We start from the raw sequence: 22,573 nt of genomic DNA on the forward strand, positions 1-22,573 counted from the left end.
GCACACCACCCCCCCACTGTAGACGTGGTGGATCCAGAATTGGCCTCCACAACCACTTACGGACTCATTGTTAAAACCGTGTTTATGGAAGACAATCTTACTCGGCTACGAGGGATCGCCAAAGAAGGAAGGAAGGAAGGAAGGAAGGAAGAAAGGAAGGAAGGAAGGAAGAAAGAAAGGAAGGAAGGAAGGAAGAAAGGAAGAAAGGAAGAAAGGAAGAAAGGAAGAAAGAAAGGAAGGAAGAAAGGAAGGAAGGAAGAAAGGAAGGAAGGAAGAAAGAAAGGAAGGAAGAAAGGAAGAAAGAAAGAAAGAAAGGAAGGAAGGAAGGAAGGAAGGAAGAAAGAAAGAAAGAAAGAAAGAAAGAAAGGAAGGAAGGAAGGAAGGAAGGAAGGAAGAAAGAAAGAAAGAAAGAAAGAAAGAAAGAAAGAAAAGCAATCTTCGTAGACTGGGTTCCCTTCTGGTGGTGCCTGCACCCTAAAACAGAGCACCGGGCTCGATCAACCTTTGGTCCGATCTACTCCAACCTGACCTGCGTACCCTTCCCCTTCCAACAAACTGGTGCCCGCTTCTGGCCGAAGCTCCCCAGCTCGGATCAGGGCCCCCACCCCAACCCACCCCTTCCCCGTGGAGGCTTCTCGCGCCTTCCCCCCAGGAAGGTCCCCGGCTTCCGCCCGCTCTACCTCATGGGGCGGTGGTCGGAGTAGTCCATCTCGTAGCCCTGCATGGAATCGGCGTAGGAGTCCCGGGCCGCTCTCTGCTGGTGACGCATGGGGTACTGGTGGACCGAAGCGTTGGGCTGGGATGTGGTGTAAAAAGGGGGAGGGATGCTGTTGCTGGTCTCGCTCCGGTAGTCGCTGTCCCGGTCGTCCATGGTGCTGTCGGGGTCGTCATCTGGAGGAGAAGAGGAGGTTGACCCAATTTCGCAAGTTAGGAAAAGGCCCGTTCAGTGCCTGGAGATCTGGGGTGCGTGTAGAAGATTTGTGTTCCCTTGTTTGTGTGTTTTCCTGGGGACAGGGCCGTCTTTAGCAGATGCGGCGCCGGGGTGCAAATATCAGCCCAGCACACCCCCAAATTACCATGGATAGTGTTGGAGTGGCCGTGGTAGCTGCGCAAGGCCAGCCATCCGGGGGCGGGCGCAAATCTCCCCCTTGCTGTTGCGGGAGAGAAGTTGCGCCCTTCCCAAGCCTCCGCGGGAGGAGAGCGCAGCTTCCCTCCCAAGCCTCCTCGGGAGGAGAGCGATCCCCGCAGAGGCTTGGGAGGGAAGCTGCACGCCCAGGGTGCAGCTGGCGGGCATGCAGGGAAAGGGGGGGGGGCGCCGGCAACGCTGCACACAGCTCCCCCACTTGCTGGGGCGCCCACTAATCCCTATGGGGAAAGACGGCTCTGTCCAGGGACACTAGAGAAGGGAGGTCAGGAAGGGAGAAACGGCTTGACTGGGGGTGGGGGGACGGGATTCGGGGAGAACGACGGTACTGGTGGTCGATGGCAGGAGAGAACGAGGGAGGACACTGAGAGAGGTGGACGGAGCGATGCGGAAACCCAGAGAATGGAGGTCTTTCCCCCCCCCAAAGCAAAATGTGGAAGGAAGCCCAGAGGGCATCTAGTCCAACCGCCCCTGCAATGCCAGCACGCAAAGTTGTTTGCGCCACCCGTGGCAGGGGATGAGCGCCCCATGTTTTAGCTACCAGGAGGATGGAGAAGTGAGAGGAAGACGGGTTACAGGGAGATAAGACATGAGAAGGGAAAAGCCCAGGACTGGAGTTTCCTGATTATGGGGGAAATTGTTTCCAGGTTCCCTTCCGTGATACCATTTTTCAGATCAGGTTAGGTACATGGAGTTAAGATGCCACACAGTTCAGTATGGGACCCCTGACCGGATAAGGATAAGCCTTATCACTACAGTGGTATACCTTGGTTTACGAACTTTATCCGTTCCAGAAGTCCTTTCTTAAACCAAAACGTTCTTAAACCAAGGCACGCTTTCCCATAGCAGCAGGGCACTCAATTTACAAACGGAACACACTCAACATGTTCTGCTTACAAAATTCACAAACCAAAACATCTACTTCCGGGTTTGCAGCGTTCTTAATCCAAGTTGTTCATAAACTAAACTGTTTTTAAACCAAGGTACCACTGTACCCAGGGACCCAGGTGGCGCTGTGGGTTAAATCACAGAGTCTAGGGCTTGCTGATCAGAAGGTCGGCGGTTCGAATCCCCGCAATGACGGGGTGAGCTCCCGTTGCTCGGTCCCTGCTCCTGCCCACCTAGCAGTTCGAAAGAACGTCAAAGTGCAAGTAGATAAATAGGGACCGCTCCAGCGGGAAGGTAAACGGCGTTTCCGTGCGCTGCTCTGGTTCGCCAGAAGCGGCTTTGTCATGCTGGCCACATGACCCGGAAGCTGTCTGCGGACAAACGCCGGCTCCCTAGGCCTATAGAGCGAGATGAGCGCCGCAACCCCAGAGTCGGACACGACTGGACCTGATGGTCAGGGGTCCCTTTACCTTTACCTTTACCACTGTAATTTGTTCCAGTGGCAATGTTTTCTCTTTCCCTATGCATGGCAGACCAAAGGCTGGATTGGGACCAGGGTGGGGATCAAAGGGTTCAAGCCCCCCCCCCATCTTGTTTGAGTTCCTTCCTAACATACAAAACTGGAATTTATTTTTTAAAGTACAAAAGCAATGCTGGTGGCATTTCAGTCACCCACCATACTATGATATCATTTTAAGCAGTCATGGCTCCCCCCCCCCAAAGTATTCAGGGGAAGTGTAGTTTGTTAAGGTTGCTGCTAGGAGACCCTAATTCCCAGGGAGCTCTGGGAATTGTAGTTCTGTGAAGGGAATCAGGGGTGGAATCTAGACACATATATTTAAAAAGCTTTTTTTTTAAAAAAAATAAACGTTTTGAAAAATATTTTGCTTTTGCCCTAGCTCAACATCGCCACCTAGTGCCACATTGGTACAATGCATTTCACAACACACTTTTTTTGCAGCTGAGTCCAGGGTCTCCCAGCTCCTCTCAGCAAACCGCAGCTCCTAGAATTGCGGGGAGGGGGGGGAACAAGGCCTGTTTAAAATATTTTAAATGAATAGCGCGAATGTGGTCTTTGTCTCATATGGTCCACAAAGTGGGTGTGAGAGAGAGAAAAGTATTTGAGGAGGCCTGCATAGCGAAATGGGTAGAAATTGGGGGGGGGGTACGGAGGTCTAGAAGTGGGGGGCGGGTCAAATACTTACTTTGTTGATCTCCCCAGCCAAAATAATTCCAGTTGCCTACAAAAAAACAAAACAAAAAGTCCAGGAAGATATGTCCCTTTAAGAGACAGGCCAAGTCTAAATTAAGCCAGTAACTTTTTAGCCCCAAAGGGAAGAGGAAACTGGACCATTCCAGAAGAATTTAAATCCTTCCTAGATGGCATCATACTAAGGTTACCAGACGTCCCCGTTTCCCGGGGACAGTCCCCGGATTCACAGATCAGTCCCCGTGCAAAATCCTATGTGCGCTAGTGGATGGTTTTTCCTTTTCTGGGTTTCCCTCCCTCGCCCAGCTTCAGAAGAGAACCTCCCTTTCTTCAAAACCCCCTCTTGGGATCCCCTTCACTTTTCGATCTGTTGCAGGAATTTATGTAAAGGTTGGGAGGCAGGTGGCACTGTGGTCTAAACCGCTGAGCCTATTGGGCTTGCCGATCAGAAGGTCGGCGGTTCGAATCCCCGCAATGACGGGGTGAGCTCCCGTCGCTCGGTCCCTGCTCCTGCCAACCTAGCAGTTCGAAAGCACGTCAAAGTGCAAGTAGATAAATAGGTACCGCTCCGGCGGGAAGGTAAACAGCAATGGATCAGGACTGTTCTTGGTTTGGGACAAAGAGGTGTGGTTAACTTGGCCTCGGAAACCGGGAGCTTGTCAATATTTCTTTTGTCTTACTTAATGGGTGTGAGGTGGAGGTCGAGGGAAGGATGGGGGCAAACCTGACACCAGACCCTCCCAATCTGTGATGTATTTGTGATGTAATTTTAGGGGTGTTGTGGGTATCTCTGTAAAACTGATAAAAAGTGGGAGCCATCCTTTGTCCTGGGCTCCTTCCTGCTTCTTCCACGTGGTGGGTGGAAGTCCTGCTGCAACAGCCCTTAAAAAATAAAGACCAGACCTGCTGGATGCTGTTTTGCTCCTACAGTACAGGTGAAACTCGAAAAATTAGAATATCGTGGAAAAGTTCATTTATGTAAGCAATTGTCTTCATTACCTACTGGAGTTTAATATACGAGATAGACTCATGACATGCAAAGCGAGATATGTCAAGCCTTTGCTTGTTATAATTGTGATGGTTATGGCGTCCAGCTGATGAAAACCCCAAAGTTGAGGCTGTTAATTTGGGGTTCTCATCAGCTGTACGCCATAATCATCACAATTATAACAAATAAAGGCTTGACATATCTCGCTTTGCATGTCATGAGTCTATCTCATATATTAGTTTCACCTTTTAAGTTGAACTACTGAAAGAAATGAACCTTTCCACAATATTCTAATTTTTCGAGTTTCACCTGGATATTCCTGGGTGGTATCTTTGTTTGGTAATCCAAGTGAGCCCAACGATTTTCCTACAACACAGGGACATCCAACTCCCATTAGACTGTGATCTACTCACAGTATATATAAAAAAACTAGCAGTGATCTACCCATTGTCGTAAAAAGGACTGGCAGTGATCTCCCCAAAGTTGTTGAGCTTTTTGTAGCAAGCCAAAGTTGTTGAGCTTTTTTTTTTTTTTTAGGAAAGGCAAAGTTGGGTTGTTTTTCGCTTTTTGGTAAGCAGATCGCCGAGGGGCCAGAGATCAGCCAGGATCTACCAGGAACACCCCGCGATATACCAGTAGATCATGACCCACCTGTTGGACATGCCTGCTATAACAGATCTCCAAACAGCATTTCCTAGCTCGAGACTTTCCTGAGACTTAAAAGTGGGGTGGGGTGGGAGAGAGACATAGCAGGGAGGGGGGACAAATGGGGGTAAGGGAGACACAGAGGGGAGGGTCAAGAAGCAAGGGGAGGGGACTTCTGCCAGCCAGGTAACCTTCCCTTTTCGGTGGCCAAACCCTCCTAGTGAGGTACCTTCCAAACCAGAGATGGAGGGTCATGGAAAGACCTTGACAGATATAACCTGAGTCAGGGGTGCAGAACTTGGACTCCAGCTCCCAGGTCACAGAGGGACAGGACCTGGTTGGGGCATGGGGGGGGGGAAGCGAGATCGAATTCCCTAAAATGCACAAGCGAGTCAAACACTTACAGCACTGAGATCCGGGTACTGGCAGCGGCTTCTCCTGTGTCCCCCGGGAACGAGAACGGAGCCCCAAGATGCGCCGGGGTGGGGTGGAGGGGACAGACAGAGAGAAGAGGCAAGGGGAGGAGTCAGTGTCTATCTGAGAACAACTTAAAATACCTTAAAAAATATATACCTTGCAGTTACAGTGGAATAGAGGTTCTCAAACGCCTTGGTCCTCAAACAACTTGGAACCCAAACACTGCAAACCCAGAAGTCGGTGTTCCGGTTTGCGAACTTTTTTCGGAAGCCAAATGTGCTCCATTTTGAGTGCCACACTTCCATTTTGAGCGTTACACTGACGTCTGTCTGTTTTTGCTATTTATTTTGCATTTCTGTTTCTGCAGCTCTTCTTCGTTTTGTTTTTGTGACTGTGTGGAACCCAGTTCAGCTACTAATTGATTGATGATTGATGGTGTGACTGCAGTACATTGTCTATCGCTTTCATTTCATGGCTCAATGGTCTCGTTAGATAGTAAATTTCATGTCATATTGGTTTTAAAAGTCTGGAACGGATCAATCCGCTTTGCATTGCTTTCTATGGGAAAGCGCGCCTCGGTTTTGGAACGCTTTGGTTTCGGAACGGAATTTCCGGAACGGATTAAGTTTGAGAACCAAGGTGCCACTGTATTAAAGAAAACGTTCTAACATCTGATAAAAAGAACTACAAAATGTTATTAACATGTAACAAAAGTTCATGCAGTTACTCACATTTAGATTTCCAATCTGCCTGCCTTAGAAATCGTCTCTTTTTTTTTTTTTTGGTGTCTCTTAATTTTAACTGGGGACTCAACTACATTAGTCAAAATAATGGTGCTTTAATACCATGACACCAGATGGCGTTGAGGAGCTGAAATCTCTACTCATTTATGTGTTTCATTGCAAGACAAACAAACAAACAAACAAACAAATAAATAATCCTTCCAGTAGCACCTCAGAGACCAACTAAATTTGCTCTTGGTATGAGCTTTTGTGTGCGTGCACACTTCTTCAGATAGATAGATAGATAGATAGATAGATAGATAGATAGATGGTGTGAGGAACTGCTTAGGGAGCTGGGTATGTTTAGCCTGGAGAAGAGAAGATTAAAGGGTGATATGATAGCCATGTTCAAATATATCAAAGGACGCCATATAGAGAAGGGAGAAAGGTTGTTTTCTGCTGCTCCAGAGAAGCGGACACGGAGCAATGGATTCAAACTACAAGAAAGAAGATTCCACCTAAACATTAGGAAGAACTTCCTGACAGTGAGAGCTGTTCGGCAGTGGAATTTGCTGCCAAGGAGTGTGGTGGAGTCTCCTTCTTTGGAGGTCTTTAAGCAGAGGCTTGACAGCCATCTGTCAGGAATGCTTTGATGGTGTTTCCTGCTTGGCAGGGGGTTGGACTGGATGGCCCTTGGGGTCTCTTCCAACTCTAGGATTCAAGGATTCTAAGGTAGGTAGCCGTGTTGATCTGCTGTAGTCAAAACAAAATATAAAAAATTCCTTCCAGTAGCACCTTAGAGACCAACTAAGTTTGTTCTCAGTATGAGCTTTCATGTGCAGGCACACTTCTTCAGATACACTGAAACGGAAGTCACCACCAGACCCTTAAATATAGTGAGGGAGAATATTCAGTGTATCTGAAGAACTGTGCATGCACACGAAAGCTCATACCAAGAACTAACTTAGTCGGACTCTAAGGTGCTACTGGAAGGAATTTCTTTATTTTTTATTTTGTTTTGACTATGGCAGACCAACACGGCTACCTACCTGTAACTTCAGTTGCAAGCTTTACAACGGTGTTTTTTTGTTTTTGTTTTTTTGCAGAGCGTTTTTTTATAGCTGTGTAGATCTAGCCTGGGTCTAGTCTGAGCAATGAAATAGTTGGAGACTAACCCTCAGAATCTACTGGTTGGCTCCAACGTTACCCTTATTCAGACTAAGAAGAGGTGCCCATTGAAATCAATGGGCATGGCTAACTTGTTGTTGTTGTTCAGTCGTTCAGTCGTGTCCGACTCTTCGTGACCCCATGGACCAGAGCACGCCAGGCACGCCTATCCTTCACTGCCTCTCGCAGTTTGGCCAAACTCATGCCAGTCGCTTCGAGAAGACTGTCCAACCATCTCATCCTCTGTCGTCCCCTTCTCCTTGTGCCCTCCATCTTTCCCAACATCAGGGTCTTTTCCAGGGAGTCTTCTCTTCTCATGAGGTGGCCAAAGTACTGGAGCCTCAGGTTCAGGATCTGTCCTTCCAGTGAGCACTCAGGGCTGATTTCCTTGAGAATGGAGAGGTTTGATCTTCTTGCAGTCCATGGGACTCTCAAGAGTCTCCTCCAGCACCAGAATTCAAAAGCATCAATTCTTCGGCGACCAGCCTTCTTTATAGTCCAGCTCTCACTTCCGTACATTACTACTGGGAAAACCATAGCTTTAAGTATACGGACCTTTCATGGATCACTGCCTTGTCATGGCGAAGGGGCTTGAATTACTCAGGGAAGCTATGGACAGGTCAAGATGGACAGGTCATAGTGGAGAGTTTGGACCAAACGTGATCCACCTGGAGGAGGAACTGGCAACCCACTCCAGTATCTCTGCCGAGAAAACTCCATGGACAAAGACAACAGGCATATGGCTAACTTAGATCTCTTAATTTCAATAGGTCTAGTCTGAATAGGAATACACACACACACACACACACACACACACGAACAACAACAACCATGCTGGTAAGAAGAACATGAATGCTAAAAGCCAGGAAGGAATCTGATTGAGCAGGTTTTCTCCCCAGAAGCATCCATGCTTCAGACAAGGCATATTAAACACACACACATGCCCTCTTAGAAACTTACATGATCCTGATCTCGCATCGCATTGAGCCTCTCAAGCTCTTTCACCCAGTAGCGTGCTTCCTCCTCAGGTATATCTGCACGGGAAAGAGGGGCGAAATCGGAGGCGGTTCAGTTGATGGAATGAAAAAGGAAAAAAAACAACCCGCAATTGGTACAAGCCTTTCCTGGACTGGACCATATATAGAACATAAGAAGAGGGCTGCCGGATCAGGCCAACAGCCCCACCGAACCCGGCATCACGTTAGAACCATAGAGTTAAAAGGGACCATTAGGGTCATCCATCCCAACCCACTGCTTTTGCAGGAAACCTTTGCCCAAGGTGGGACTCGAACCCGCGACCCTGAGATTTAGAGCCTCATGCTCTATGGACTGAGCTATCCCACAGTGGCCAACCTGCACTTTAGGTTGTACAAGCCCCTAGTACAGTGGTCTATTGGTTGTCAAACGCATTGGTACTCGAACAATTTGGAAGCCAAACGCTACAAACCTGGAAGTAAGTGTTCCGGTTTGCGAACCTTTTTCGGAAGCCGAACGTGCTCCGTTTTTTAGTGTTAGGCTTCCATTTTGAGTTCTATGCCGAGGTCCATCTGTTTTTGCTATTTATTTTGCGTTTCTGTTTTTTGCGGCTCCTTTCGTTTTGTTTTTGTGACTGTGTGGGAACCCAGTTCAGCTACTGACTGCAGTACATTGTTTAATTCTTTCGTTTTGTGGACGAATGGTCTCGCTAGATAGTAAAATCCATGTTAAACTGCTGTTTTAAGGTTTGTTTTTAAAAGTCCGGAACGGATTAATCCGTTTTGCATGACTTTCTATGGGAAAGCGCCCCTCGGTTTTGGAACGCTTTGGTTTTGGAACGGACTTCCGGAACGGACTAAGTTTGAGAACCACTGTATTGGGGTAAAACACACACACACACACACACACACACACACACACACACCACTTTACAACCCAATCCACCCCTGCTTCCCTACCGAGTGGGAGTTCAAAGCGAGTGTCCAAAAGGATGCGGTGGAAAGTTGGGTCCTTGGTCCCAGAGATCTCATTGTCCGTCATGATGACATGGGAGTCGAGAGTCAGCCATTCCCCGGGACCCTCCTGGGATGGAAGGAAAAGGTTCGGATTTAGCCCAGCCATCGCAAAATTCGGGACATGATACATAAGTAGCAGTCAAGTACAACATTCCTTGTTTTCCTAGAGTGGACATGCAAGGGGAAGTTTGGTCCAGCCAGTCGAAAACTTCCTGTTTCCTCCTGGCTGGGACATCCTTCCTTTGCATGTGACTAGAGGTGGGTGTGACCTTACCTGTACAGGTAAGAAAAGGACAAGGCACGCAGCTATCTCCCTCTCTTTGACTTCCTCTGTCGTTGGAGCAGCTTTTTAGCTAGAGATGCTCTGTTGGCTTCCAGCCAATAGAGGACACTGGGAATATCCCCAGATGAGATAGATCAGGGGTCGGCAACCTAAGGCCCGTGGGCCAGATGCGGCCCAATCGCCTTCTCAATCCGGCCCGCGGACGGTCCAGGAATCAGCGTGTTTTTACATGAGTAGAATGTGTCCTTTTATTTAAAATACATCTCTGGGTTATTTGTGGGGCCTGCCTGCTGTTTTTACACGAGTAGAATGTGTGCTTTTATTTAAAATGCATCTCTGGGTTATTTGTGGGCCATAGGAATTCGTTCATTATTATTTTTTCAAAATATAGTCCGGCCCACCACATGGTCTGAGGGACGGTGGACCGGCCCACGGCTGAAAAAGATCTAATCACTTTCTGAATCCGGCTCGTGGATGGTCTGGGAACCCGCGTGTTTTTACATGAGCAGAATGTGTGCTTTTATTTAAAATGCATCTCTGGGTTATTTGTGGGGTATAGGATTTCATTCATTCCCCCCCCCCCAAATGTAGTCCAGCCCATCAAGTGGTCTGAGGGACAGTGGACCGGCCCACAACTGAAAATGGTTGCTGACCACTGGGATAGATCCACATGTATATACTTTGTAACTAAGTCTGCCTTCAGGGATCAAACTGTGAACTGAATGTGTGAGTAAATTTCTTTTATATACTTTACACAAGATTGTGAATAATAATAAATAATAATAATAATAATTTTATTTATACCCCGCCCTTCCCAGCCAAAAAACTGGGCTCAGGGCGGCTAACATCAATTAAAATCACAGCAAAAGAAACATAAAAACGATCAATTTAAAATAACAGATTAAAAATACAAATTTAAAAATTCAATTAAAAATTCAATTGTGGCGTGTTTATTCTTTTAAGAGGGATATAAGGGAACTTACCAGGAATCTAATAGCGAGAGGCTTACACGAGCCTGCAACCAGCTACCCGCTGTGCATTTAAAAGGGGAATGTGAAACTCTGCTAAGTAAAGGAACTTTCTAGCGCAAGTTAGGAAGGATATCGATGAACAATATATCCTCTCCTGCCTCCCTGAATATTCCCACACTTTCCACGCACCTCGTTGGATTGCCGGATCGTGCTTAGCGGGATCCACACAGTCCCCACCATCGTGTCCCAGATTAGACCCTTGTTCCACACTTCCACCGTCAGCCCGAGGTCAAGGCGGTTGATTTCGCTGCAAGAGAAACATAGTTTTAATCGCACGGCTCCCGTTCTCAGGAACGGCCAGTGCCTTAAGAATATATGGACAAGCCCCTGGTTTCCCGACCTCCTCTCCAGGGCCGGATTTAGGTCTGATGAGGCCCTAAGCTACAGAAGGTAATGGGGCCCTTTCTATGTCCAGCTGTCCTTTGTCAACAGCAAATTGCCGCTGTATTTTGTGTTGAATATATGCTATATGGCCACCTCATGAGAAGAGAAGACTCCCTAGAAAAGACCCTGATGTTGGGAAGGATGGAGGGCACAAGGAGAAGGGGACGACAGAGGATGAGATGGTGGGACAGTGTTCTCGAAGCTACTAACATGAGTTTGGCCAAACTGCGAGAGGCAGTGGAGGATAGGCGTGCCTGGCGTGCTCTGGTCCATGGGGTCACCAAGAGTCGGACACGACTGAACAACAACAACAACAAATATGCTATATGGCAATTTATGGACCTAATAGGTCTCTCAAGCCATTTGCACATGCGGAATGTAGGCACCCTATATATAGAAAGGAGCAAACCAGTGATATTTTAGGGAGCAGGCTAGCAGGCGGGGCCCATGACTTCCATCATAGGAGCCTACGCAACACAAAACACCATTGCTGTATGTAGGTTTTATTTTATTTGTTTTTTAACTTATATTTTGGAAATGTACATCCAGGTTTTTTTTCCCTTTTAAATTTTTTTTGGGGGGGGGGCAAGCGAATGGGGCCCTAAGCTATAGCTTGTTTAGCTTACATGTAAATCCGGCACTGCTGTTCTCCTCTGAGCGCTTGAAATGAACTGGTTCTGTTTTAGCAAAGTTCACCGAATTGGTTGAAAAATCTTTAAAGGGCACCTGAGAGCAGTTCCCACAACTGCTGGGAGAACTGAACCAGTGCTAGGTTGCTAATAATAATAACTGGCGCTTTTTTCCTAAAAAAAATAAATGTTTAGAGGTACTCTCATTTTCCTACTCGTATTGAAATACTATCCCTCAACGAGGCCAAACTTAGATTCACAAAATGTTTAGGGATATTTGTCCTCCGTCCACCCAGAAAACTGGGTTTCCCCAGCCACTCTGGGCAGCTCCCAACAGAATATTAAAAACACAATAAAACATCAAGCGTTAAAAAACTTCCAAATATTGTATTTATCCAAGCAAAGTCAATAGGCAGACTGAGGGCTCCTGGTCCACACTTTCCCCTCTCCTTTCCCAGGCAGACCAGAACCAATGGCAACCCTCCAGAAACCCAAATTGCTGTTTGTTCCGAATGAGCGCTAGAGAACAGTTCCACTTACAACATGAAGTCTTGCTCCCAGCATGGAAGATTTCCCCGCACCGCTATCGTCGTGCTCTTCACATTCTGGACTTTGAGGGTGACGTACGTGTTGAATTTTTCTGCACGGAGTGGAGGGGAAACACAGAATAGGATAGGTGGATAGTGAGAACAGAACCTTTCTGTACGTCTCCTTAATACCCCCCACATTTCTCGCTGGGGGCCTCCAGATGTTTCTCGCTGGGGGACTACAGCTCACATCATCCCTGACCACTGGTCCTGCTAGCCAGGGATGATGGGAGTTGTAGGCCAAAAACATCTGGAGGGCCAAGGTGGAGGAAGCCTGGCATAGGCAAACTTGGCCCTCCAGAAGTTTTGGGACTACAACTCCCACCAACCCTAGCTAACAGGACCAGTGGTCAGGGATGATGGGAGTTGTAGTCCCAAAACATCTGGAGGGCCGGGTTTGCCTATGCCTGTTGTACGGGCTCCGGAATACCCCATAAATTAAGGGAGCGGTTTTCTTGTAACACCACGGCATGCAGAGTAAGGCACTGGGTCTTCGACTGGCCAGGTGTGGCTTGCATCCATCCATCCATCCATTTATTCATTTAAAAACGTGTACACAGCTTAATTCCAAAAACAAACAATCAGCAGTCCTCCCCCCCCCAAAAAATACAAAACAATAAAATAACCAGTGAGAAAAACGGACAACGATAAGCCGAGACCTTTCAAAAAGTTCAAGTAACCGCAGATTCAAATTCGCACCAGCTTTCTAAACATCTGGGTAGGTTGTTCTGCCAAGGTAGAGTTTATTGCTCAGAGAAAGCACATGGGAAGGCATGAAACCCCTCTGATATTGCCTCCTGCCTTGTGCTGGGATTTTTATTTATGCTCCGCTGCTTCAGCAGGACTGTTATGCTCAGTGTAAAGCACATGAGTGTCTGAGAGAGTGTGGGAACGGAAGTTTGTCTGATCTCTTCCGCCGAAGTGTTGTTATTGTACGGTTTAGTTTCACTTCTGCCGTGTCGCAGTTTGTACTCTTGTTCGGAGAACACAGACTTGATTTTGGAGTCTCTGTACATAGACTGTAAATAAAAGTAGTTTAGCGCTACAGATGAGTCTTCCTTCTTGCTGCGTGATGCTAGAAGACCTGTGTGCTCTTTTCATAAGGAAAGGGTCACAGATTACTGGCTCTCTGGACTGAAGGGACAAGGCTCTCAGTGTGGGGGCAATGGTCAGTCATTCTCAACAGTCACAAGACTCCCCGGGTACAACAAGGAGAAGAGGAAAGACTCACCTTGGGGGCCGTCAAAGTTGGCTTTCTTGACTGGAAGGTAAAAGGAGAAAGCAGAAGGGTTAGTTGTACCATCCAATATGTGCTCTCTTTTTCTTTCTTTCTTTTTTAACTTAATTTTAATGACTGCAATTGGTCTTACAGGAAAAAGCAAGGGGTGAGATGGTTAAAAATAGCTTTGTCGTGTATAATGAGATAAGAATCCAGTGTCTCTATTCAGACCAGGTCTCTCCATGGTTTTAAGTTTGGTAAGGTAAAGGTAAAGGGACCCCTGACCGTTAGGTCCAGTCGCAGACCACTCTGAGGTTGCGGCGCTCATCTCGCTTTACTGGCCGAGGGATCCGGCGTCCAGCTTCCAGGTCACGTGGCCAGCATGACTAAGCCACTTCTGGCGAACCAGAGCAGCGCACGGAAACGCCGTTGACATTCCCGCCGGAGCGGTACCTATTTATCTACTTGCACTTTGACGTGCTTTTGAATAAGTTGCAATTCAGCAACTTCTCTTTCTGGTTTGCTGGCTTATTTTTTAAAAATAAAACTCTTCCTTTTACCTTCTAAAGGTGGACCTCGAATGCTTTGGCTCCCTAACAAATCGGCTCCCGAAAAATCGAAACCCAGAAGTGAGTGTTCCGGTTTTCAGAAGTCGAACGTCCGACGGGCTCTTCCGATTGGCTGCAGGAGTCTCCTGCAGCCAACCGGAAGCCACGCTTTGGTTTCCGGATGTTTTGGAAGTCGAACGGACTTCCGGAACGGATTCTATTCGGCTCCTGAGGTACTGAGGAACGGCTTAGGGAGCTGGGTATGTTTAGCCTGGAGAAGAGAAGGTTAAGGGGTGATATGATAGCCATGTTCAAATATATAAAAGGATGTCATATAGAGGAGGGTGAAAGGTTGTTTTCTGCTGCTCCAGAGAAGCGGACACGGGGAAATGGATTCAAACTACAAGAAAGAAGATTCCACCTAAACCTTAGGAAGAACTGACTGACAGTGAGAGCTGTTGGACAGTGGGATTTTCTACCAAGGAGTGTGGTGGAGTCTCCTTCTTTGGAGGTCTTGAAGCGGAGGCTTGACAGCCACCTGTCAGGAATGCTTTGGTGGTGTTTCCTGCTTGGCAGGGGGTTGGACTGGATGGCCCTTGGGGTCTCTTCCAACTCTAGGATTCTACTGCTGTATAAGAAAGGGCACTCACAGCATCTGGCATGACCTCAAGCCTCTGTGCATCCCATCCCTGAGAATTCCACCAACATTTTCTGTGATGTGTTTTGAAGGCAACGCCTTCTCCCATTCATAGAAGATTAAAAGAAGGAGAAGAAAGTGGGACAATTGATTGGCCCAGCACACTTCCTTAAAGGAGCCCGCAGGTCTTCCCTCCTCTGTTTATTTGCCCTAATTCTCTGCCGGCTAAGGGACTGGGTTAAATCCATTTCCCTCGCTCCCAGGAAGCTGGTGACCTACTTCTGAGCCTCCAGAGTGACTTTGCATTTTGCATTGCCGCGGAGCCTCTGGGCAACGAGAGGAACATGTGGGAAGATGGATTCTCTGTCGTGCTTGAACAACTCCGCTCCTGAATGGCTCAGGACTGGTTTGAACCGGCTCCCCCCCCCTCCACCCATCGCATCTTCTGGAACGCTGTCAACCCCGTCTCGCTCTTGAATGAATTAACCACTACAGTCTCGGACCGACGAAATAAAACACACAATACCATCTAACTGGTTAATTTTTTTTGGACACATATATAAAAAGACTCCTCCTTTTTTTAAAAAAAGCAGCAGCTTATGGTGATCTTTACACTGAAGTAAGAATTACTATTATTTTTTAGCAACCCAGCTAATGTAATAGGCAGTTGTAGAGAGCCAGTGTGGTGTAGTGGTTAAGAGCGGTGGACTCGTAATCTGGTGAACCGGGTTCGCGTCTCCGCTCCTCCGCATGCAGCTGCTGGGTGACCTTGGGCTAGTGACACTTCTCTGAAGTCTCTCAGCCCCACTCACCTCGCAGAGTGTTTGTTGTGGGGGAGGAAGGGAAAGGAGAACGTGAGCCGCTTTGAGACTCCTTCGGGTAGTGATAAAGCGGGATATCAAATCCAAACTCTTCTTCTTCTTAGAGTGGAAGATCAGGGTTCAAATTCCAGCTGGGTGTTGTTGTTTTTTTTGAGAGAGAGACGTGTCTCACTCAGAGCTCTCCATGGTGCTGCAACAACTACCCTGCCTTGCTGCCTTGGGAGGTGTCCATTGTGCTACCTTAGACCACGCGACTCGCTCGGGAGCCAGAGATTTTAATTTTTAATTTAATTTTTTACAAGCCAGGCATTTGTATAAAAGGGGGGAAGAACTATTTTTAGCTTTGGTTTCCCTGACATTATTCGCTGCTGAATTGTTGCTGTAAGGAGCTTGTGGTTTCAAGGATGTGCTGTTGTGTATGATTGTTCAACCTTTCAGCCGTTAGCTCACTCCGTCGTGGGGATTCGAACCGCCGACCATCTGATTGGCAAACCCTAGGCTCTGTGGTTTAACCCACAGTGCCACCCGCGTCCCTGGGGCAGCGCCTTAGCCACCCGAATAGACCGGCTTGCAATGCTTCCCGCTCCCGGCCCCCAAGGGGTCTTGAGGGTGTTACGCCACTGCCACGATGCACCCAGTATGATAGCAGGGACCCCTAAAATGGCCCGTGCCTTGGTGCCTTGGAGCAAGTGGCTCAGCTGGAGCTCTCCGTGGTGCTGATTCACCTCAACCTGCCTTCCTCCACGAGGCTCCAGATTGGACTAGGGCGCTGGTACGTACGGAAAAGTTTTGATTCCAGAAGGCCAGAAAATGTTGTTGTTGCTTTTCCAGGCTCGTCTCCTTCCAGAGAAGAGGAAGGAGGCAGGAGCAAAAGAAAAAGAAACCGGGTGCCGAGCAAAATATGGAGCCACCCACGTAACAGGTGTCCTGTCTCTGCCACAGTCTCTGTGGACTCGACAAGATATCATTCTGTCTGCATCAAGAAATAGCACCAACTCTCTGCACAGCTCCAACCACCGTGATTTAAGGAAAGGTGCCAATGTTTGCCCCATAGGGGTGCCGCGAGGTTCTTCTTCATGCCTGGACTTAATGGTCTTACAGCACGCACACTCCCTTTTAGATAATGGTATATATTAAATTGACGCGGGTGGCACTGTGGGTTAAACCACAGAGCCTAGGGCTTGCCGATCAGAAGGTCGGCGGTTCGAATCCCCGCAATGACGGGGTGAGCTCCCGTTGCTCGGTCCCTGATCCTGCCAATCCAGCAGTTTGAAAGTACATCAAGTGCAAGTAGATAAATAGGTACCACTCCGGCGGGAAGGTAAACGGCGTTTCCGTGCGCTGCTCTGGTTCACCAGAAGCGGCTTAGTCATGCTGGCCACATGACCCGGAATCTGGACGCCGGCTCCTCCTGGAAAAGGCATCCTTTAACACAGAGGTTTTCAACCTTTCTCCCTTGACCCACTGCGTTCTTTCTGCGACTCCCCTGTGGGGCTCAACCCCTTTCCCTGAAGTGCTGGCAGCCTCTCACCCCTTTATCGAACCTCCTCCCTTGTGGAGTGTTTCCCCAGCCTCCTCTCCCCTCTCCTTGGGCGTCCTCCGGGCAGTCGCTGGTCTCTGAGCTGCCCCCCACCTGCCCCAAAGAGAGATGTCTCCTCACACTGCCCCACAGGGGCCTGGGACTTGTCTGCCCATTCCCAACAGCAAGGGCTGGCAGAGTGGCCGGCTGGGCTCCCTCGCCCGCTTGCTTGCCTGCTTACTCCAAGGCCGCCCCAGCTCCTGGCACCCAGCACCCCCTGGCCAGCCCCAGAGGCACCATTCGCCCGCGGAGCTTGCAGCCAGGGCTGCTGCAACCAACAGCCGTGCCAGCCTTTGGGAGGCAGAGATGCGAGAGGGCATAGGAGGAGGGAGGGAAGGAAAGAGGGACAGAGGCCAATGTTGCCCGCGGCACCCCTGACCACCCTTCAAGGCACCCCAGGGTGCAGCGGCACACGGGTTGGTAACCCCAGGTTTAATCCCTTTTTGAACGGGCCTGCTCACTGCCCCGTTGCTTGGAAGAACAGTGGGATAGAAATGTTTTAATTTTTTTTAAAAGCCCAGGAAAATGTTCTTATTCCTCTACCTCCCCCTCTCGCTGCTGCCGCCGCGAGAGCTCCTTTATTCCTTCTCTGCTAGATTCTGCCTCTTAAAGCCTTCACATTTAACGGGACTATTTTTAATCTCTCCTCTTCGCTTTTCACTTCCAGATGGCATGTGGCTACCGGCATGCCGACACACACACACACACACACACTTTCTCTCTCTCTGTACACAGAAGCGAGAGGACACGAGGCCATTTCGTGAAATAGGTTCGAGTCCTATCCTCCAGAGCAGGAGAAAACAAGCTTTCATGGGACGGCCCTTCAGATATTTGAAGCTGGCTCTCCTTTCTCCTCTCAGTCTCCTCTTTTCCAGGTTCAACATCCCCAGCTCCTTCGACCGTTCCTCATCAGGCTCAGTTTCCAGACCCCTCGATCATCTCGGCCGCCCTCCTCTCCATTCAAGGACATACATACCGGATATACTCGAGTATAAGCCGACCCGAATATAAGCCGAGGCACCTAATTTCCCTACAAAAACCTGGGAAAGCTTATTGACTCGAGTATAAACCGGTTCACCTTTGCTACTGTGGAGGAGGAGGAGGAGGAACGAGCAGCCCGAAAGCAGCCCTTTGGGCTGCTCCTCCCTCTTCCTCCTTTGCTGCTGTGGAGCTCACCCCGTCGCGGGGTTTCGAACCGCCATTCTTCTGATCAGCAAGCCCTTCTTGGTAGTGGCGCCCGCCCTGTGGAACGCCCTCCCATCAGACGTCAAGGGAATAAACAACTACCTGACATTGAGAAAATACCTGAAGGCAACCCTGTTTAGGGAAGTTTTTAAACTGTGATATTTTAAATGTATTTTAATGTTTGGTGGAAGCCGCCCAGAGTGGCTGGGGAGACCCAGCCAGATGGGCGGGGTACAAATAATAAATTATTATTATTATTATTACTACTAGGGCTCTGTGATTTAACCCACAGCGCAATGTTCCCATGTGTTATACAGAGTTTAAGCAGGAGCCAGGGAAAGTGAGCACCTGTGGGGTTTTAATACTTCCTTAACTGATAGACTTTCTGCCTTCTGGGGTCTAAAGTTTGCATTTATGTGAGCAGTTCAGGAATGGAACAAGCTGCCTGGGGAGAGTAAAGAACCGCCGTTCTTGTACGCTTCTTAAGGAATGGTTGACTGGGGTGAGCGGGTGGCGGTGGCGGCACGAGCGGAGAGAAAGGGCTTCTTTCTCGCCGCCCCCACCACCCTCCTCACTTGAGTATAAGCCGAGGGCAGCTTTTTCAGCACAAAAAATGTGCTGAAAAACTAGGCTTATACTCAAGTATATACAATGCAAATGCACACTCAAGGAGCACATGGATCAAGACTGTTCTAGGGAGTTTTCCTGAGGTCTACTCCTGAGTATTTCTAATACTGGAATGTTTCTCCCTATGCAGCCAGTATAATTTAATGGCTAGACTCCATTAATTCCAATAGGTCTACTCCTGAGTATTTCCAACACTGGAATTTATCTCCCTACGCAGCCAATATAATTTAATGGCTAGACTCCATTAATTCCAATAGGTCTACTCCTGATTATTTCTAACACCGGAATTTTTCTCCCTATGCAGCCAATATAATTTAATGGCTAGTCTCCATTAATTCCAATAGGTCTACTCTTGAGTATTTCTAAACACCCCCAGCTCCATCAACCATTCCTCATCAGGCTCGGTTTCCAGCTCTCCACTCTCAGGCTGGAGGCAGCAGCAACCAGGGCAGAGAGTTCCTTTTCCGGGCAACCTCAAAGCCCGACCTCTTCTTCCGCCTCAAAACTAAGCTACTAGTCCTCAAGGATGCGCAATGGCACGATGGCGCTACAGTACTTTATTCTCGGCCCCGATTGTAAATGTGCCAATCGGTTTGAGATTGAGTTGGAAAAGAGCTCCAGGGGGGGCAGCCAAAGCGTTTGGGTCCTTTACGCAGCGGAACCGATCGAATATATAAAATAATATAAATCTTGAACAGGCTGGTGTGTGTGTTTAACCCCCTGAAACCTTTCCTGGTCTTTTCTCGCCAGCCAGCAGTTATTTTCAGCAGCTCCCCACTCCGCTTAACAATGGCTGGGTAGATTTCAAAGCCAAAATCGCCTCCTGGTGCAGGAAAAAATGTTAGATCCATTTTAAGCTCGGAACAAATTGTTTTGTGAAACATCCACCTATTGAAACAAGGAACAGAAGCGATTTGGGCCGCGGCTTGGGGTTTCTGATGTAAGTTTAACGGTTGCGGCACCAAAATATCTGACAGGGAGCGATGCTGTGATTCTCTAGCTGCGATTCCTGCATTGCAAACGGGGTTGGTCTAGATGACCCTCGGGGGTCCCTTCCCGCTCTACAATTCGATGAATCTAAGATTTCTTCCCCCCGTCAATTCTAGAGGCCGGAGCTGTTTTCGCTCCTCTTCCAGACCTTCCCTTCCCCCCCCCCCCACAAAAAAGGAACCACACCTTTTCCGTGTGTGTCGTTCGAGGCGGGAGAGAATGCTGAGGTGCTGGATTTCAGCTGCGTGGCAATGCATCTTGAGGAGTGGGGGCGATGCCCTAATTTTGAAAAATGCAGGAGGCAGCTGCAAAGGAGGGTTCTATTTATTTCTCCCCATCTCTCCCTCTCTCCCCCCCCCCTTTCACCACGCATCACAAATCCTTGGATCCTTGTGCACCGTCAGCCGGGTCTACAATTACAGTAACAGTTCTTGACAACGAAAGCGGTGTCAGTTTTAGGCTAGTTGCCAGAAATAGCAGATTCGTTTCGGAGGCAGGGGAAGGAAGAGAGCTTACACCCCACTCCCCCCCCTTGCCCCAATCCAACACCACCCTCTTAGGAGACCAACACCCAGAGTAAAGGTAAAGGGACCCCTGAACATTAGAAGAAGAAGAAGAGTTTGGATTTGATATCCCACTTTTCACTACCCGAAGGAGTCTCAAAGCGGCTCACATTCTCCTTTCCCTTCCTCCCCCACAACAAACACTCTGTGAGGTGAGTGGGGCTGAGAGACTTCAGAAAGAAGTGTGACTAGCCCAAGGTCACCCAGCAGCTGCATGCGGAGGAGAGGAGACGCGAACCCGGTTCCCCAGATTACGAGTCTACCGCTCTCAACCACTACACCACACTGGTCCTGTCGCAGACGACTCTGGGGTTGCGGTGCTCATCTCGCGTTACTGGCCGAGGGAGCCAGCGTACAGCTTTCGAGTCATGTGGCCAGCAGGAATAAGCCGCTTCTGGCAAACCACAGCAGCGCACGGAAACGCCGTTTACCTTCCCGCCGGAACGGTACCTATTTATCTACTTGCGCTGGTGTGCTTTTGAACTGCTAGGTTGGCAGGAGCTGGGACCAAGCAACGGGAGCTCACCCCGTCATTGCGGGGATTCGAACCGCCGACCTTCCGGTCGGCATAGCCCTAGGCTCTGTGGTTTAACCCACAGCGCCACCCGCGTCCCTTGCAAAGAAGGATACTCAAGCACACAGTTCCTGAACAAAGTAAAAAATAAAAATCCTTCCAGTAGCACCTTAGAGACCAACTAAGTTTGTTCTTGGTATGAGCTTTCGTGTGCATGCACACTTCTTCAGATACTTTAGATACACAGTTCCTGGTTCTATTGGCAACAACTCGGACATTTGGAGGGAGTTGGGTATGCTTAGCCTGGAAAAGCGGAGATAAGGTGGTCATTCTCCAGCATCCGAACGGCTGCCTCATGGAAGACGGAGCAAGCTTGTTTTCTGCTGCGAACCCTTGGCTCCAACAATTGGGGGCCGTTTAAACAGCCGCAACCAACTACATCACCACCGCTGCCAAATCTCTAGAAGGAGCCTTCGTAAGGACATTCATTCATAAACTGTTCCCAGAAAGCACATGTCTCCAGAATGGCTGACAAGCCCAGCCCCATCGGACACCTCTGATTTATAGATTTGTGCCGATGACTATCATTATCCTTTTTTTTCTTTCTTTCTGCAGACTCAGTCCTCACCAACTTTTACAAACCCTCAAGCGATGAGATTTCTACAAGGACGTCCCTAAGGAAGCCTGCCTGGGGGTTTAGAACCCTAACCTGCTTTCAATCCGGTTTAATTTTTGTTTGAATCTTTTTAAGGATTGCTGTTTCTTTCCCCGTGATCTGATTGATTCATCCTTTCCGTAGAACCGCTTTGAGGTTTTTCCTTTACGCCCAAGCTGTGTATAAATCTGACGGAATGAGTAAAAGCGTCAAATCCCCATGGCTTGCCTTTCCACCGAACCACCACCACGCCCCGCCCTGTATTCATTTAACCCAGAATGCCAACTACTCAGAACCACAAGAGGGGACAGGCCTCCTGTCCTCGAATCTTGCTCGATGGCTTCCCACGGGCATCTAGTGTGAAGGCAGTGGTTTTCAACCTATGTGCCGTGGCACCCTGGGGTGCCTTGAAGGATGCTCAGGGGTGCCGCGGGCAACATTGGCCTCTGTCCCTCTTCCCTTCCCTTCCTCCTCCGATGCCCTCTCGCATTGTGGGGAGAGGGGGGAAGCTGCTCTTCTTCCGCTCCAGAAAGCATTTTTGCAGCCAGGGGCGTAGCTAGCTGCTCCGGCACCTAGAGAGACGGGGGGCATGTTGATCCACTCATGGGGGTGCTGCACAAGGCCGCCACGGAGATCCGCCCAGAGGGGCGGTATGGCAAGCTGCCCACGGAGTCCGCCTGGCGGGCACAAGCCCCATGCTGCCGTTTTGGGCAGCACGGGGCCCTGAGCCACCAAGTCACTCCCAGGAGAAACATGTGGCTCGGGCGCACTGCAGGCCAGGCCCCCGCGGTAAATGCCAACCCCCACAGTGTGCCAATTTGTCACCCCCTCAGGGATGACACCCGGGGCGGACCGCACCCCCCTCACCCTCCTTCCTACGCTCCTGTTTGCAGCCTGCAACCCAATCGGACATCTCCGCCTCCTCCCGGTCCCTCTCCTTGCCAGTTTCCCCAAGCGGCCTGGCACCTGCCCACTGGTAGTTGTGCTCGCAGTTCCGACAGCCAAACGCCAAAGAGAGGCCCGTTACTTTTTTTGTGAATGAAGGCGTCACAGCCAAGCACTCTTGCTAGGTAGGGCAAGAAAGCCTTTCACAGGACCCGGGTGATCTAACAGCATATCGACAGAGGAGCGGGGAATTTTCTCTTCTTC

At 49.1% G+C, this 22,573-nt stretch overlaps 1 protein-coding gene across 1 annotated transcript in view; it reads right to left on the reverse strand.

Annotated features, from left to right (window-relative positions):
- The window catches only part of LOC117039738 (protein unc-13 homolog A-like), a 71,675-nt gene extending 58,300 nt beyond the window's left edge, over positions 1-13,375 (reverse strand). The window contains 8 exon segments of the mRNA XM_033136922.1: positions 681-891; positions 3,238-3,273; positions 5,280-5,313; positions 8,142-8,215; positions 9,116-9,239; positions 10,616-10,733; positions 12,040-12,139; positions 13,318-13,375. Of these exon segments, the coding sequence (XP_032992813.1) occupies positions 681-891; positions 3,238-3,273; positions 5,280-5,313; positions 8,142-8,215; positions 9,116-9,239; positions 10,616-10,733; positions 12,040-12,044 (602 nt within the window). The 5' untranslated portion in view covers positions 12,045-12,139; positions 13,318-13,375.
- Between the last annotated feature and the right edge of the window lie 9,198 nt (positions 13,376-22,573).

This window comes from Lacerta agilis, chromosome 18, assembly GCF_009819535.1.
Source record: "Lacerta agilis isolate rLacAgi1 chromosome 18, rLacAgi1.pri, whole genome shotgun sequence".
Classification (NCBI taxonomy): Eukaryota; Metazoa; Chordata; class Lepidosauria; order Squamata; family Lacertidae; genus Lacerta; species Lacerta agilis.